Source organism: Bos taurus, chromosome 15 (assembly GCF_002263795.3).
Source record: "Bos taurus isolate L1 Dominette 01449 registration number 42190680 breed Hereford chromosome 15, ARS-UCD2.0, whole genome shotgun sequence".
NCBI lineage: Eukaryota > Metazoa > Chordata > Mammalia > Artiodactyla > Bovidae > Bos > Bos taurus.
The window spans coordinates 64,304,368-64,323,389 of record NC_037342.1 but is presented as its reverse complement, the minus strand read 5'-3'; the positions used below and the strand labels follow the sequence as shown (position 1 = coordinate 64,323,389).

Sequence of the window (19,022 nt, the reverse complement as noted above, 5' to 3'; positions counted from 1 at the left end):
GCATTGGAGAAGGAAATGGCAACCCACTCCAGTGTTCTTGCCTGGAGAATTCCAGGGATGGGGGAGCCTGGTGGGCTGCCGTCTATGGGGTCGCACAGAGTTGGACACGACTGAAGCGACTTAGCAGCAGCAGTATATATACACACATACACTTTTTTTTTCCCCCTCTCCTTGGAGAAGGAAATGGCAACCCACTCCAGTATTCTTACCTGGAGAATCCTATGGACAGATGAGCCTGGTGGACTACAGTCCATGAGATCGCAGAGTCAGACACGACTGAGCTACTAACACTTATTTAATTGATTGTGTTACATTTGGAAAGAGGGAAATTTGGGGTTTAATGTAGGCTTGGTTTCCAAAGTTAACTGATATGGGAGCAGGTAAAAATGGTACCTCTTTATAAACCAGTGAAGTGAAAGCACTGCCCATGGTGACATAGTAGCAGCTCCTCCAAGTAGCAGCTCCTTCCTGTGTAAGCCTCCAGGAGTCTAGGTTCCCTTTCTATACCTCCTGGGGGTGATTTGGGAGGAGTCACAGGTCCACCAGGACAGGCTTGCTAGTCCAGGGTGCTTCATGTGTGTTTGTGTGCATGTGTGTTTGTGTTCATGCACATATATGTACATGATCGGGCCTCTTACAGAATAAGGTTGTGACACTTTACGTGGGAAAGTGGGGTGGTTTCCTAGTCCGAATTGTTCACTGTATCCTTCCTCATCTATCCCAAAGAAACAGTCTATTACAGGTATGTTTCAAGAACTGATGTCATTTTATAGTTTGTTTTAGGAACAGAGCAAAGATGCTCTGATGCGACCAGTTCTAGCAAAGGACAAGCTGTTTTGGGGTCTGGTACAAGAAAGACCACTGGGGTCTAGCGACACTTGGAGTTTCTCCCGAGCCCTGCCACACCCGCTGCTATCAACTATCAAGTTAGCAAGTAGTTTCTTTGTGCCAGGTCCCGGGTTTAGCACTCCACGTCTAGCATCTCATTAATATGTACAGGCTGAACCCGTGAGGCCCTTGTCCTCACCCCCATTTATAGGGGCACCAAGAAGTGTACAGCTAGGGTGTGGGCAAGCTGCTCCAAGGCCCAAACACTTAAACCCCAGCTCATTTTTTGTTGACTGATTTCAATCTATTTTATTTCCCCTGTTCCCCTCCAGCCCACCTCAGCTAGCTGTTATGGAGAATGTTTGTGTGAGCAAATGTCATAACCGCCAAGAGTCTGGACTCCAAGATAATGACAGGTAAGTTTTCTCCTGAGTTCAGCCTAGGTGAACTTTACTTTAGCAATGCCGTGCCCGAGCAGTTACATGGGTAGTCTCACGTAACCGAATCTCATTTTCCACTGGCCTACTATATAATTCTGGTAATGAGTTCCACGTCAATCTTGTAGAGGTGATCATCTTTGCTGCCGACGTTTTTTTTTTTTTTGGCCTTGCTGCACAAGTATGTGGGATCTTAGTTCCCCGACCAGAGATTAAACCCACATCGCCTGCATTGGCAGTGTGGAGTCTTAACCATTGGACCACGAGGGAAGTCCCCAGCCCAGGTGTTTTGGAAAGAGTTGTGTGCTGTGATGAGGGTGTATGCCCTGGGTGGGTTGAATCTTTCGGGTGCTCAGAAAGATGACTCTCAGAAATGATGGGACCATGGAATCTGTGGGAGATCTCCAGGCAGCTCCAGCTAGTCTCACCCCGGCCAGGTGATGAAGGGACTTCCCTGTCACAGGACCAGTCCCCTCTCCCTAGATGTCCTGAGCTCAGCCTCTGTTTGGGGGCCTTATGGGTGTCCTGAGCTGTTGAAAAGGGATGCTGTCTACAATGGAGAGCCAAAAGGGGCTGAGCATAGCAGTCACTCCTGGTGGATCAATAGGTGATGCTTCGGCTCTGGCAAGAAAGTGAATTCCTCAATGCTAGAAGTATTCAAGCAGAGATTAATCAATAACAATAACCTTGCAGTTGTCAACTGCGTGTTCTCTCTTTCCAGCTCTACAGTTATTTCACTGACCAGATCTTAGCTTCATTTCACAGAGAAGGCTCAGAGAGGGGACGTGACTTGCCCAATGTCACACAGCTAGAATGTGGTAAAGATGAGGTTTAAATCCCATTCAGGTATGACCTAAATCAAATCCCTTATGACTATACAGTGGAAGTGAGAAATAGATTTAAGGGACTAGATCTGATAGATAGAGTGCCTGATGAACTATGGATGGAGGTTCGTGACATTGTATAGGAGGCAGGGATCAAGACCATCCCCATGGAAAAGAAATGCAAAAAAGCAAAATGGCTGTTTGGGGAGGCCTTACAAATAGCTGTGAAAAGAAGAGAAGCGAAAAGCAAAGGAGAAAAGGAAAGATATAAGCATCTGAATGCAGAGTTCCAAAGAATAGCAGGGAGAGATAAGAAAGCCTTCCTCAGTGATCAATGCAAAGAAATAGAGGAAAACAACAGAATGGGAAAGACTAGAGATCTCTTCAAGAAAATTAGAGATATCAAGGGAACATTTCATGCAAAGATGGGCTCAATAAAGGATAGAAATGGTATGGACTTAACAGAAGCAGAAGATAGCAAGAAGAGGTGGCAAGAATACACAGAAGAACTGTACAAAAAAGATCTTCATGACCAAGATAATCATGATGGTGTCATCACTCACCTAGAGCCAGACATCCTGGAATGTGAAGTCAAGTGGGCCTTAGAAAGCATCACTATGAACACAGCTAGTGGAGGTGATGGAATTCCAGTTGAGCTATTTCAAATCCTGAAAGATGACGCTGTGAAAGTGCTGCACTCAATATGCCAGCAAATCTGGAAAACTCAGCAGTGGCCACAGGACTGGAAAAGGTCAGTTTTCATTCCAATCCCAAAGAAAGGCAATGCCAAAGAAGGCTCAAACTACCGCACAATTACACTCATCTCACACGCTAGTAAAGTAATGCTCAAAATTCTCCAAGCCAGGCTTCAGCAGTACGTCAACCGTGAACTTCCAGATGTTCAAGCTGGTTTTAGAAAAGGCAGAGGAACCAAAGATCAAATTGCCAACATCTGCTGGATCATGGAAAAAGCAAGAGAGTTCCAGAAAAACATCTATTTCTGCTTTATTGACTATGCCAAAGCCTTTGACTGTGTGGATCACAATAAACTGTGGAAAATTCTGAAAGAGATGGCAATACCAGATCACCTGACGTGCCTCTTGAGAAACCTATATGCAGGTCAGGAAGCAACAGTTAGAACTGGACATGGAACAACAGACTGGTTCCAAATAGGAAAAGTAGTACGTCAAGGCTGTATATTGTCACCCTGCTTATTTAAATTATATGCAGAGTATATCATGAGAAACACTGGGCTGGAAGAAGCAGAAGCTGGAATCAAGATTGCCGGGAGAAATATCAATAACCTCAGATGCAGATGACACCATCCTTATGGCAGAAAGTGAAGAGGAACTAAAAAGCCTCTTGATGAAAGTGAAAGAGGAGAGTGAAGAAGTTGGCTTAAAGCTCAACATTCAGAAAACTCAGATCATGGCATCTGGTCCCATCACTTCATGGGAAATAGATGGGGAAACAGTGTCAGACTTTATTTTTTAGGGCTCCAAAATCACTGCAGATGGTGATTGCAGCCATGAATTTAAAAAACGCTTACTTCTCAGAAGGAAAGTTATGACCAACCTAGATAGCATATTCAAATGCAGAGACATTACTTTGCCAACAAAGGTCCATCTAGTCAAGGCTATGGTTTTTCCAGTGGTCATGTATGGATGTGAGAGTTGGACTGTGAAGAAAGCTGAGCACCGAAGAATTGATGCTTTTGAACTGTGGTGTTGGAGAAGACTCTTGAGAGTCCCTTGGACTGCAAGGAGATGCAATCAGTCCATCCTAGAGGAGATCAGTCCTGGGTGTTCTTTGGAAGGAATGATGCTAAAGCTGAAACTCCAGTACTTTGGCCACCTCATGCGAAGAGTTGACTCATTGGAAAAGACTCTGATGCTGGGAGGGGTTGGGGGCAGGGGGAGACGGGGACGACAGAGGATGAGATGGCTGGATGGCATCACGAACTTGATGGACGTGAGTCTCAGTGAACTCCGGGAGTTGGTGGTGGACAGGGAGGCCTGGCGTGCTGTGATTCCTGGGGTCGCAAAGAGTCGGACATGACTGAGCGACTGAACTGCACTGAACTGGATGACCCCAAATCCTAACATGGGCATCCCTTTAAAATGTGATAACAGTGGTCTTAACAGACATTCAGAGCTAGAGTAAAACCTTTCAGACTTCAAACTGAAATTATTTTGGTGTCCTCTCACCCCATACGTAAATTAAATCAAGGAAATTCCTCCACTCCCACCCAGTGGTGACTGCATTGCTTTTTACTCCTAAATATTAAATTGCATTTAAAACTCTCCATGTGGACCCCATCCATTCCCTGCTCCCTCATTCTGAGTACCTGCCTTGCTGAAGCCCTACTTCTGCTTCATCTTTGACCAGGTAAGCCTATGTAGTATCCACAAAACATGAGGTTTTTTTCTGTGTTGATTCCAGAGTGGAAAGCTGGATAATTTTCCCACTAAATTGTCTTCCAACTAAGAGAGTCTAGGATCATCTAATTTCAAAACCAGTAAGATAACATCAGTGATCACATGATGATTTCCAATATTATGAGAATTTATAAATACTTGTTAAAATTTTTTCCCTATGGGTAATGGAGAAAGAACTACTAAGTAAGAGAAAGGACAAAATGTGAACATGAGTATCCACTAACACCTTGGAAAGAAAATTATCAGTAAGACAATGTGCTTTATTTCATATGTAAATTGTCCAGGAGAAAACACAGTTTCAACCAAGCAAAACAGGCTAATGCAGCAAAGAAATGGTATCACAAAGAAAGAAAAAAGAAAAAGAAATGATAATCACCACAGAGCTCTACCTGGTTTGCCTGTTTAGATTTGCTCCATAGAGCAAATTTTATTCAGAGGCTGAATAAAAACCAAAACCCATTCATTAATAAGCCAGCACATCCTGAATAGCAGTTTATTGATATGAACAGTGCACAGTGAGAGTGTTCAGTGGACTGTGGCTTCATTCGAAAAATATACGGTTCTTAAAATTTTCATTTGATGGCATAGTAGAGTCCCTAAATTGGTTGTTCTTTTCCTTACCGTTTGGGCTCCTGATTTCATTTGGTGGTGACAGCTCTGAAATTTGGGTTTGTAATGCTTGTTGATTCTTGGCAGTTGGCAATTTGTTCTCTATCCCCAGAGGGATACTGTGGGCATCTTACTAATCAGTTAAAGATCTTTGGGAAGGAGAGTTGTGTGTAGCATAATCAGAAGCTGCAATTGCAGAATCTGTCATTTTCTAAACCTAAGTGTTTCCAGAAAGAAGGGGACTCTGGTTTTCATTCAGCTGGCTCTGATGTGGCAGGAAAAGCACAGAATGAATGGTGAGTCCTTCATATGTTGGGCTTTGTGTCTCAAGGGTCAGTCCCCCTTGACCATGAACTCTGAAGGCAGGTGCTGTGTCCTGCTGACTCCTGATCCCTAGCAGTGTCTGATGCATAGTTAGTATTCAGGAAAGTTTGCTCAGCCAATGAAGGGCTGAATGGACAGCTATGTGAAAGCTTTGATCAGTGCTTCCTATACAGTTCCAGTTAAACGAAAGATTAACCATCAACAGACACACACAACCCTGGCAGGGAGACGGCCCCATGCAGCCCTTCTCCGAGCCTCATGTCTGCTCAAGTCATGGCTCTAGCTTCTGGTCTTGGTCTTTTGTTCTCTTTTACCTGGACCTATTCAAAGAGTTGGTTCCTGGGACACAAAAGGCTTATCTGGGACCTAATCTTAGAGACAAAAACTTAATTACAGGAAAGCAAACTTTTAGTTCCCCAAATACTGGAATATTAATACATGCAGCAACTAGGGCAATTAGGCAACACTTTATTTTCACAGTCTTAAGACTATCCAGACCCTGAGTCTAGATAGGCTTTCATATCTAGACTCTAAATCCCCCTGGTCTCAAGGCTACTTCTTACCCAGGATTCTGTTTTCTTAGATCTTTGTTTTGCATACAGCCTATCATGGCCTGTAAGTCTTGACCATTTGGTTTCAACACCTGTGGCTAACAGACTCTGTTTCTTGGTATAAATATTTCCTAGAGAATCTGGTTGATCTAGTCCCATGTGCTGAGTCACACTTGTTTGATGGGTGATCAACCTACGAATTGTGGCTCCTGGGCAGATGTGTCTCCTGTCCAATCAGCTTAGATCAGAGGGCAAAGCATGGAGTCTAACACATAGCCTCTATTTTAGATCTGAACATAAGGCTGGCATCATGATTGCTGTGACTAGCAATGGGGGCGGGGTAGCAGAGAAGAAGTAGGTGGTCTTGGGAGTTTGTGTCCCATACTAACATCATCCCTGGACTCATTGGGAGCACTGGATGGGACTTCTTTATGCTCCGAGAAGGGCACGTGTGCAGACACGGGCTTACTGTGCTCCTGGACACCATCTGTTCCAATGATACAGTCATGAATGGGCTGGAACTGCTTCTCAGGGGCCTGTGGCTGGCCAGGGGTGAGCTCTTTTAGGCTGATGAGCTCAGGCTCCAGGCTAAGACCATAAGGGGTCTTGCCAGACCTACAACTGTCCTTTAAAAAACCCCAGTGGGAAAAAACAAAACAAAACTCCAGTGGGTACTGCTGTGCAACTGGTTTGTGAGGGAGATTCCATCTCACCATCTGGAGGAGGTAAAATGAGGAGCAGGCAGGTTTGGGGACATAAAAGCCTTCAGTCTTGTCCAACTCTTTGCAACCCCATAGACTATAACCTGGAAGGCTCCTCTGCCCATGGGATTCTCCAGGCAAGAATACTGGAGTGGGTTGCCATTCCCTTCTCCAGGGGATCTTCCCAACCCAGGGATCGAACCCTGGACTCCTGCATTGCGGGCAGATTCTTTACTGTCCGAGTCACCAGGGAAGCCCCTTTACCGTTTTATTTTACCATAAAAACTCTAATAGCTTATGAACACTGTTCCAAGCAGAGGCCAAAGAGATACAAACTTAATTAGGAAGCAAAGCACGGCATGACAACAGCTACAGTCAAGCTCCTGTTCAGTACCTGCCTTTGCCCAATGTATCTAATGTGGTTAGTGAGAATTCCTGGCCTAGGTTTTCACCTGCAGAGTGAGAGCACAGATACACTTACATGTTCTCCAAATCATAGGCAACAACAGCAGTGATGCAGGTGAGGCTGGCTTTCACAGGCAGTTCCAAATGTAGGATCAGCTTTACCTTTTTATTTTATAGCATAGATTTAAAAACTTCACAGAACATGTGACAAATTAGTGCAGTGGATTGAAGAACCTAACATATTTCACTGGCTGAAACTGAATTATGAAGCTAATACTTTAAGAACATCTTCAAATATACTTTCCAAGACACTTTGCTTTGCATTCTGCCAAGTGATCTTCATAACCACCAGAGGTGGGACATGCAGGAGTTCTTATACCCATTTCACAAATGAGGAATTAGAGACTGGTTTAGAGTGAGTTGTTAAGGCTGTGATTATTTCTGCTTTTTTTCATAATTTCCAGACCAATGATATTCCTGATTCTGTTTGGTAAAACCTTCTCTCAACTCAGTTTCCATGTGTGTTGGGCGAGGGTGGGTGTGGGTGGGTGGGTGAGTTTAGACACAAGGTCAAGACAGGGAAAATAAGGTGAAGCCACAGTTAATTTATGTAAAATACCTTGATGGCCTCCCTCCATAATTTACAAATTCAGAGAATGAAAATAATCCATTTCTAGATTTCATTGCATAATGGCTTTTGTTAAAGTCTGGATTTGTCCTTTGAAGACAAATTCTGCCCCGGCACAAATTTCCCTATTTTGGAAACCTGCCTAATCAAAGCAACTTAATAACTTCTAAAAGAATTGTCTCTGGAATTATGAATTCTACTTCCTAAGTACTTCTTTTCAGAAACACCCCACATTTTAGCACTTATCACAGGCTACTGTCAAGAGAACTTTCAATGCTTGGGAGACTGACTTTTATATATTTAGAATGGAAGAATCACAGTAATATCAGTTTCACTTGAAACCAATATGGTTTCAAAAGACTCTATTGAGAGGCTCATCAGTTTTCTCATCTCTCAAGTGTGTGGCCAGGAGCCATATTAACCACACCTGAGCTAAGAGCACGCATTTCAGTTTACAAGTATTTATCATCTGCTGAGGAAGACATTCTGCTAACTGGGCCTCAGTCAGAAGTCACTTTCTAGATGCAGCAGCAGTATCAATAGGACTGGTGTTGGGGTGGGAAGTGGTTGGGGCAGGTCTGGCCAGCCCGCCAGGGTTTCAAGCACATGTGTTCTCACCTGATGTGGCAGTCAAGGGTGCCCTTTCCTCTCCCTGCCAATGTCCATAGGGACCACCCAGCTGCTGGCTGCTGTCCTGGGGTGGGTGGCATGTTCCCTCCTCCGGGTACAAGCCCCCAACCTAAGCCTTCACTGAAAGGGTCGGTCCGTGGCGATGGTGGGGGTTGGGGGCATGCTTTTGTCATGCGACCCTGTCTCTCGCTTATAGCTGATTGTATAGGCACCTGACCCAAGCGTGGCTCATCATAGGCAGGTGAACTGGACCAATCTGAGTCTCAAGAATTTGCCCTGGGAGCACAAAGAGGGGTGTAGAGAGGGGTGGGTACTGAAAGGGTAAAGTTGTGCAGAGTGGGTCCTGGGGTGGATTCTTTCAACTAAATACACACCAGTGAGAAAACAGAGAAGGCTAGCAGGATGAGGCAAGCAAGAGAACTAAGCAGATATGTAGAGGTGAAAGCAGGTGGGAGAGAGGACAGGAGAGAGCAAGCTGGGTGAGACCTGGAACTGCCCTGCCCAAGGATCAAACCTGTGCCCCCTGCACTGCAAGTGCGGAGTCTTACTCACCAGGGAAGTCCAATTGGAATCTGTTGTGTTTCCGTGAAATGGCCCCTGAACAGGCCACAACTGGTTGTCTTATGCTTTGCTTTATTGTCTTCACACATCTCTCTCTCTCTTTTTTTTTTAATAAATTGAAGGTCTGTGGCAACCTTCTGTTGAGCAAGTCTGTTGGTACAATTTTTCCAACAGCATTTGTTCACTTCTTGTCTTTGTATCACATTTTGGCAATTCTTGCAATATTTCAAAATTTTTCATTATTATTATATTTGTTATGGTGGTCTAGGGATCACTGATCTTTGATGTTGCTGTTATAATTGCTCTGGGTACCACAAACTGCACCCAGATAGAGGACAAACATAATCAGTGTTGTGTGAGTTCTGACTGCTCCACTGACTGGCTGTTTCCATTTCTTCTCTCCCTCTCCTCAGGCATTTCTATTCCCTGAGACACAGCAATATTGAAATTAGGACAATGAATAATGCTATGATAGTCTCCAACTGTTCAAGTGAAAGAAAGAGTTCAGCATCTCTCGCTTTAAATCAAAAGCCAGAAATGATTAGGCTTAGTGAGAGGAAAAGATTCTGATGCTGGGAAAGATTGAAGGCAGAAGGAGAAGGGGACGACAGAGGATGAGATGGTTGGATGGCATTGCTGACTTAATGGACACGAGTTTGAGCAAACTCTAGGAGACAGTAAAGGACGGGGAAGCCTGGCATGCTATGGTCCACGGGATCAGAGAGTTGAACGCGACTTAGCGATGGAACAACAACGGTGAGAGGAAGGGATGTTGATCCCTGAGACAGGCCAAAAGCTAGGCCTCTTGCAGCAGTTAGCCCAGCTGTGAATGCAAAGAAAACGTTCTTGAAGGAAATTAAAAGTGCTACTCCAGTGAAAACACAAATGAGAAGAAGGTGAAGCGGCCTTTTTACTGATCTGGAAAGTTTTAATAGTCTAAAGGTCCAACCAGCCGCAACATCCCCTTAATCAAGGCCCAACCCAGAGCAAAGCCCTGCTGCTGCTGCATCTGCTAAGTCGTTTCAATCGTGTCCGACTCTGTGCGACCCCAGAGACAGCAGCCCACCAGGCTCCCCCGTCCCTGGGATTCTCCAGGCAAGAACACTGGAGTGGGTTGCCATTTCCTTCTCCAATGCATGAAAGTGAAAAGTGAAAGTGAAGTCACTCAGTCGTGTCCGACCCTCAGCGACCCCATGGACTGCAGCCTTCCAGGCTCCTCCATCTATGGGATTTTCCAGGCAGGAGTACTGGAGTTGGGTGCCATTGCCTTCTCCGGAGCAAGGCCCCAACTCTCTTCAATTTCCTGAAGGCCAAGAGGTGAGGAAGCTGCAGAAGAAAAGTTTGAAGCCAGCAGAGGTGGTTCATGAGGTTTAAGGAAAGAAGCTGTTTCCAAACCATACAAGTGCAAGGTGAAGCAGCAAGTGCGGATGTAGAAGCTGCAGGAAGTTATCCAGTAGATCCCCCTGAGATGCTTAACAAAGGTGGCTGCATGAAACAACAGATTGTTAATGTAGACACACGTTGGAGGACAAAGGGACAGAAAGTGCCCACCTAACTGAGAAGGCATCTTGAGACTGAAAAGTTAGGCAGGAAGCTCCATAAAATCAATGGATCAGTTTATTATATGGTATCTTCCAGGGTGGGATCAGGTAGACAACGATTTGGAAGCATTCCACACCGCTGAGGAGCCACTGGCACAATTTTATAGTTAACCTCGAATATAGAGATATGTGCTTAGAAATAGGATGTGCATTCCTAAGTCAAGAGTTATGGTAGGTAACTAGTCTCATGGGGCTTCCCAGGTGGCACTAGTAGTAAAGAACCCACCTGCCAATGCAGGAGACACAAGAGATGCAGGTTCTGTCCCTGGACTGGGAAGATCCCCTGGAGGAGGGCATGGCAATCCACTCCAGTATTCTTGCCTGGAGGATCCCATGGACAGAGGAGCCTGATGGGCTACGGTCCACAGGGTCTCAAAGAGTCAGACACGACTGAAGCAATTTAGCAACTAGTCTCATGGGCACCAGGAATACATCAGGGAAGGACTAGAGAGCATTGAGGCAAACTGGTCCTGATGATTCTTAAACAATATCTATTAATTACAAAGCCTTTGATGACAGAGAAGTGATTCACTGCACAGCACAGTCCTGGGTAAGGTCAGCAAAGTGCAGTGCAAGTTGCTCGGTCGTGTCCGTTTCTTTGCGACCCCATGGACTGAATTCTCCAGGCCAGAATACTGGAGTGGGTAGTTTTTCCCTTCTCCAGGGATCTTCCCAACCCAGGGATCAAACCCAGGTCTCCTGCATTGCAGGCGGATTCTTTACCAGATGAACCACAAGGTCAGCATAAAGGACAGGAGAAACTCTTAAGTGTCCAAACAGCATCAGTTATGCTAACAGTCAAGCAACAAAACAGTCTTAGAAGGGGACGTCATCCAGGACTTTTATAGCCAGAGAGAGGAAATCAGTGCCTGGTTTTGAAGCTTCAAAGGACAGGTTGACTCTCTTATTAGGGGCTAATGCAACTGGTAACTGAAAGCTGAAACTAAAGTTCATTTACCATTCCCTGAACCCTAGGGCTCTTAAGAATTAGGCTATATCTACTTTGCCTGTGCTCTATAAATGGACCAGCAGAGCCTGGATGACAGCACATCTGTTGACAACATGATTTAATGAATATTTTAAGCCCACCATTGAGATTACTGCTCCAACAAACAACACAAAAAAAGGTTAAAAAGCAAAATATTTCTGACTGACAATGCACCTGGTCAACCAAGAGCTCTGATAGGGATGTACAGTGAGATTCACAGTTTTCATGCCTGCTAACACATCCATTCTGCAGCTTGTGGATCAAGGAGTAATTCTGGCTTTAAGTCTTATTATTTTATGAAATATATTTTGTAAATTTCATAGATAGTGATTCCTCTGATGGATCTAGGCAAAGTCAACTGAAAACGTTCTGGAAAGGATTCACTATTCGAGATGCCATTAAGAACACTCGTGATTTATGGGAAAAGGTAAAAATATCAACATTTATAGGAATTCAGAAGAAGTTGATTCCAGTTCTCATGGATGATGTCAGTGGGGGAAGTACTTACAGATGTGATGGAAACAGCAAGAGAACTAGAATTAGACATGGAACCTGGAGATGTGACTGAACTGCTGCCATCTTATGATAAAACTGTAATGGGTGAGGAGTTGCTTCTTATGGATGAGCAAAGAAAGTGGTTTCTTGACATGGAACCTACTCCTGGTGAAGGTGCTAGAAGGCTGCTGAAAGGACAACAAAGGACTTAGAATATGACATAAATTTAGGTGGCAAAGCAGCAGCAGGGTTTTGAGAGGACTGATTCCACTTTTGAAAGAAGTTCTACTGTGGTTAAGATGCTATCAAACAGCACTGCAGTCATAGAGAAATGATTCATGAAAAGAGTCAGTCTGGCAAAGTCACTTGTCTTACTTTAAGAAATTGCCACAGCCATGCCAGCCTTCAGCAACCACCACCCTGATCAGTCAGTGGCCATCAACACTGAGGCAAGATTCTCCACCAGCAGAAAGATGATGACTTGCTGAAGGCTCAGGTGATGGTTAGCATTTTTGAAGCAATAAAGTATTTTTAAATTAAGATATGTATTTTTTGAGAGATAATGCTATTGCACATTTAATAGACTATATACTATAGTATAAATATAACCTTTATATGCACCAGGAATCCCAAAATGAATGGACTCACTTTATTATGATATTTGCTTAATTGTGGCAGTCTGGAACCAGACTCACAATATTTCTGAGGTCTGCCTATATTTTCTCAGTCACTCCCCACATCTGACCAAGTATGCAAAGGCCCTTGACTAGAATATCTTCCAGATTGGACTAAATGGTCACATTTAATTTCTAACACTTGGACCCAAGTCAGTCACTGCTCTAAGCTAAACTACTATCTTTTCCTAAGCATATTTGGCTGTATTTTGTTAGAAAAGTCCAAACTACTTTCTGATGTGTAACAGAAGGAGTGAATTACATTTAAATTCTGTTCTCAGACTTTAAAATAATATCTGTTATTTTATTCATTAAACAATGTGTACATGTTATGTATGAAAAAGAAGTCTATTTATTGGTAATCAGGATTTAAATCTTTTTATATATTTTGTTAGTTCCTGCCTGTTACAGAAGCATTTTAGTCAGGTATTTAAATTTTTCTCCTCCTCCATCTGTACTCTGAGGTTTTTTTTTTTCTTTTTTTAAAAATCACAAATCCAACAATATCCTATCCATTCTTCCATCAAGAATACCCAGAAATTATACATGCCCTTCTGCTGAATTCTTAAATTAACAAATGCACAATATAACTTCTGGCACCAGAGAACTGATTCCTACATGATCCACCCTGTCTTAGTCATTAGTCAACTCAGGCTGCCTGTTTAGATCCATGGCACTAAGAGAAGAATACACCCCTAAAGTCTTCCACAGCAGTGGAGAACCCCATTTCCTTGATGGCACTCTAGAAAAAGCCAAAATGCTTTTCTTTTCATGAACTCAGAAAACTCACATCGAAACTAGTTCCAAAAAATGTTTATTATGCCACAAATGCATTGCCCTCTATACACTGTATTCAATCATCTTTTTCCTTTGCAAGAATGTAGGGAGTCCCTCATATAACCCTTGTCTACTTTTTAAACTTCCTAGCACAGTTCAAGAAACGCATCACAGACAAGCGTTCAGGCAGCATGGTGAAATGGAAAGCAAGCCCGATCACGAGTAAGTGGGCTGGGGCTGAAGGCCTGGGCAGGTTACTCCACTTCTCCGAACGTTGGCTTCCTTCTTGGACGTCACCAAAGGTCCTCTGGTTCTTCAAGGTTTCTTCAACTGTCTGGAGGGTCATGAGGAACACAGAATCTCTGGGCTCTCATGGCACTTCTGAACACCTGCCTTGTCTCAGGGCCAGCCGCCCAGGTATCTATCATCTCCTGAGGGTCAGGAGACTCTTCAGAAAAGGGACCCCCATCTTAGTCACAGGACATCAAACAATGGCGGCCATCTTTGCATTGGTGGGACAACATGGACACACTGATTTCTCCTCAACTTAAGGTTTTCCTCCCATATACTGCTCTTAAACCTGTGGTGTCTAGTTTAAAAGAGTGTCTGACTTAGAATGCTGTATTTGTAGTCATCTCCACTGACTGACTCATTATCTCAGGGGACTCTGCACAGCTCGCCGTGATTTTTCGGCATCCTCTTAGCCAACTGGACCCAGACCACAGCACACTGTGGGCTCTTCCTCTGCGAGTCACTGGGACATCCAAAGTGTAGACACTGTCTTGGAAGCATGTGTATATATTTAAATTACACTAAGGTCTTGAAACTTCATTTTCACATACAGTATTTCCAAGCATTTACCAAGTAGACAAAGTACTGGGTTGATATCATTGCACTGATGAGATAGTAATATCATTGATAAGGCGGGACAATGTAGCTGACTTTATCAGACTCATACCATTTGCATGAAAAGGCTGAGTTTCTTTGGCTCTTTGTTCATTCAAGTGCACTGAATCCCTATTTGGATAGACTTAGGCATTGTGTTCATCTGTCAATAAAATCTTGCACTGTCCACAGTGTTTGCAAACTGATTTAGGTTTTGGGTTACAACACCTGGCCATTGGTAGAAATATACCATATATACACATGGAAATTACAAAAATACATTTTATTTATAGCTGATTTTTTTTTTTAAGTAACAAAAAACTAACACTATGAAAGATCAACCAGCATACCAAAAGGACGCTACCTAATATCATCCGAACAAGAGACTGGTTTGGGGGATCCATGACACATCGTCTCCAGAACATTGCAGAAAGGGCAATTTGCCATTGAGAAATAAAAACAGCTTCTTTGAAAAGTCTGTGCTTTGACAGTTTGATTCTCTCACTCTAATCAGTTCCATTCCTACTCTTCTCTCAATTTGAAAATTTCCACCTTCTTCTCTCAGTAAAGACCAAAGAAACTCATGAGGAGAATGGAAAGATGGACTCAGAGGAGATGAATACAAGCTGAAGCTAGATGGATCGTGGGTGAAGGCAGGAAAGGACCTCACTCCCCAACAGACACCATGAAAGCCCTTGACATTGAGCACAGCTCCCAAAGTTGGTGATGGAACCAGGGTGTCCCTTCCCCTGGGCTACCCAAAGTCAGCATTGATAGTCAGCAGCTGGTGCCTCAGGGCTGCAAGGCAATGTCCACCCAGAGCTCTGGAGGCTGACCTACCATGCCAGGAAGCCTAACTTACAACATCATGGTCACGAGGTCAGAAGCCCGCCATTGCGGCAAATGTCCTCCTATGTCTATTAATTATGGGGACAAGTATGGGAGGGGACTGGCTAACTCCATACACCTTTTAAAATGTTATTTACATTTGAAAATAAATCAACAGATTTTCTACATTCAGAAGCTTCTATAAACAGAGGCTGCAGCCTGGGGAGACTGGGTTCACTATTCCTGCTTCCAATAGGCATTGATGACTATTTCCTTTTGTATCACTGGGCAGCACATGCTGGACATCATTGTTGAAGAGACAGAGATTTCCTTGTAAAAGTCGATGTATCTATTGTCCCCCCAAAAAGAGAGAAGCTCTGTTCTCAGATTACCTTCACTGCAGGGCAAAGAAAACCCGTTTTTCTTTTGTAGGATCCTAAAAGCTCTTAGCACCGATGCTCTTCCAGCTAGAGCCCAACTTGCAGAATACTCTATTTCCAACATGACAACACCTTTTCAAAGAACCTGTCAACACAAATCCACCATTCCCTCTTATCTTCTCTCTTTCTTGGCCTTTGTTGAATTAATTGGGGGGAGGGGGAAGAGTCAGGACTATGTGTAGCTGCAGTCATTGACAGTCCTGATTTTCATCCAATTTATTTGACTTTGAATATGAACCTTTAAAAGAAAAGGACTCAAGTTTCTTGGCTGGAGTCAGTGTCTCCCTTGGAGACTGGAGGTGACTGGATAATTACAGTTCTGGCTGAATGAGAGAACAGTCTGGGGCTTCTTCACACGCCTGCATTGCCTTTAACACAGAAACAGTTAACATGCAGAGGTCACTGAAGATAAAGCTGTGCTTGCCCTCTTCTGGTGACCTGTTAAAATGTGGTACTGGACAGGAATCTGCAGATTAGCAAGCATCTCGTCTCTCCTGACTAAGGCTCCACAGGGGATGGAATACACCCATAGCTCAAACAGTTAACATAACAGAGTATCAAACATATGGTCCCACATGCGGGCTTGTTGACATACAATCAATTGAATAGGCCAAGCATCCCGTTGTTCAAGAGTTTCCTGTTTCCCAGAAGCCCCTCTGTTCACCTTTTTAGAAACTGAGGCTGAGAAAGACTCCTGCATCGTCTCATGTCTCCAGTCCCACCACACCTGGAAAAACCCAAAGCCTGCTTCCTCAGAGTCTGGAAGTCTCAAGGGGTGAAGGCATTAGACCTGGAACTCGAACATGTCTGTCTGTTTCTTGGCAAGCTTGGCCACCTCTTCCCGGATGGCTTTCACCAGGGCTGCCGTGGAAATGTTGGTGAGGGGGGTGTCGGATGGGTCGTTGTCCGCCAGGCTCTGCTGCGAGGCTGCTGTGGAGGGCACCGGGGCCTGCTCCAAGCTGGGGTGCAGCCCGGCTGGCTGGCTGTACTGACGAGGGAGCCTGGAGGGCGAGTTCTGCTGATACCGGGATCGGGGGTAAGCCTCGATGTACCCCGGGAGGGGGACCTGCAGAGCATGTTGGGAGAGAAGACAGGGCCAGGTATCAGGAATGGGCTCAAGTCACAGGATACACTAGATACCAAAGGAGGAGGGGATTGAGGACAAGGAAAGAGATTTAGAAGAAAATGAAGGCAACTCGCCATTGTGCAGATATAAAAGCTAGGTGACTTGGACTCACTGGTTCTGCTGGTTGGATGAATTAAATAGGCATTTTACACTTTGTGCAAACAGTGGGCACATACCCAGTCTACATCTGAATCTACCTGGCTACCTTTTTAATATAAGCACCATCTAGGCAGAGAAATGTGGTTCTTTAAGGACCTCAAAGGACTCAGGGATTTATTACTGATGACAACAGTTAATGCTGAACGAGCCCTGTGCTAAGGGCTTTCCAATCATGATCTCATTTAATTCTCAAAGCAATTCTCCTAGGAGGTAGGTATTGTTACTCTTATTTTACAGAAGAGGAAGCAAAAACAAACAGTGTCTTAGTCAAAGCTGCCACAGCTAACAAGCCACAGAGACAGGCTAGGCTGGCTTCAAGGCTGGGAGTTTATCACTGAACTATCATGTCATGAATCTGGAATAAGATCTTGGCTTCTTGAAAAAATTTTCTTTTCATTAAAAGTGGAAGATAGTTCTATGCCAATAATATGGACACTTCTAGAAATATGGACAGGACAATGATTTAGAATTCAGGATCGACTTGCCCACAGAAACAGGGCCACACATGGGGATGCTGTTCCAGGGTAATCCACAAAAGACCTTTATATCCCATAAGCTAGTCGCATCACTGTGAGATAAGTGCCCATGGATCACGTAGGCCCTGGGGTGCTGCAGGGGATGGGACACATGTGGACAGTAAGGCAGCTTTCCAGGAGAAGCATCTTAGCTGAGTCTGGAGAGGAGATGGCTAGGATGGAGAGGCTGTTTTGTGGAAGACAAGGTGGAAGGGGCATTCTAGGCAGAGGAAGAGCCATGCAGAGGCCTGGCAATACACGGAGGACGGTGTCCCCAGGGAGGTTCAGTAAGGTGGTCTGACCACAGAGGGTGTGGGCAGTGTGGGAGGAGCTCAGGAAGAAGGGTGGGCTGGACCAGATCAGAAAGCCGCTGAACACCAAATTACAGAGTTACCTTTTCTATGGCCCACTTCTGAGGAATTCATCATGTTCCCATTCTTTACAGAGATGCATGTGTGGGAGCTGGTAAGGATGGAGTGGGATGAAGTTGGGTGATGATTCAGAAATTCTGGATGGGTGAACATGTAGTAAGAAAGCAGGCCCCTCCTAGCTCCTATCAGCCTCTCCCAGTCCCTGGCCTGGGAGCCACCAGGGGTGGCAGGCAGAGGAAAGGTCTGTACTGTAGGAAGAAACACTGTGTAGGGGGTGGACCCACTGGAGGTAGAGAGGAGACAGGATCTGAGAACCTGGGAGAGAACCAGGGAGGACCCGAATAACGAAAGAAGTGACGGGATGTCCCAAAGTTTGGGGCTTTAATTTCCCTACAAGACCTGGCAAAGAAAGACGAAGTTGCAAATACATTGCACTTGCATCTTAGAGGAAAACTGGAGTCAGACTGTCCAAGTCCTTGGGCCGTGTGAGCTGGGGACACACTGGTAATTAACTGGGGGGAACAGAGCACAAGGCCAGGACACAGGATTTGCCTGTCAAGTCTCACTTCACACTGCTTTTCTTCTGAGAGACCTTCCCCAGCCCTATATTAGTCAAGGGCTCCCTGTAAATTCCATAACTAGTCATCACTCATGACTTCATCACTCATCTCAGGCATCGACTTGTGAAGGCAAGACTGTGTCTCACCTGCTTATCACTGTGCCCTGAACTGTGCATGGTACACAGAAGGGAGTGTCTTAGAACCCAGGGTTCTGAGCAGCATAATTTGAAAATCACTGAAGGATAGGCACCTGGTGCCCTGTTTGTGAAAGAAGCTGCCATGTCCCCTTTCCCTGGTTTTCAAGTTCAGGTGGAGCTGAGGTCAGTGTCCAACTATTGAGACCTCCCAGCTCTGTAGCATTAACTGACTTGGTGCTGGTGGCTGGGACAGGCTGGGGGCACTGGACTCCACCGGTTCAGTTCAGTTCAGTTGCTCAGTCATGTCCGACTCTTTGTGACCCCATGGACTGCAGCACGCCAGGGCTCCCTGTCCATCACCAACTCCTGGAGTTTACTCAAACTCATCTCCATTATGGAGTCGGTGATGCAATCCAACCATCTCATCCTCTGTTATCCCCTTCTCCTCCTGCCTTCAATCTTTCCCAGCACCAGGGTCTTTGCAAATGAGTCAGTTCTTTGCATCAGTTGGCCAAAGTATTGGCGTTTCA

General features: G+C 44.7%; 1 protein-coding gene across 2 annotated transcripts in view; it reads right to left on the bottom strand.

Annotated features, from left to right (window-relative positions):
- Positions 1–13,491: 13,491 nt before the first annotated feature.
- The window catches only part of KIAA1549L (KIAA1549 like), a 320,960-nt gene continuing 315,429 nt past the window's right edge, over positions 13,492–19,022 (bottom strand). For both annotated transcript variants that reach the window (XM_059875159.1, XM_024975896.2), the window contains exon 21: positions 13,492–16,690. In XM_059875159.1, coding sequence (XP_059731142.1) covers positions 16,409–16,690 — 282 coding nt within the window. In that variant the 3' untranslated portion in view covers positions 13,492–16,408. The remainder of the gene's footprint in view (positions 16,691–19,022) is intronic.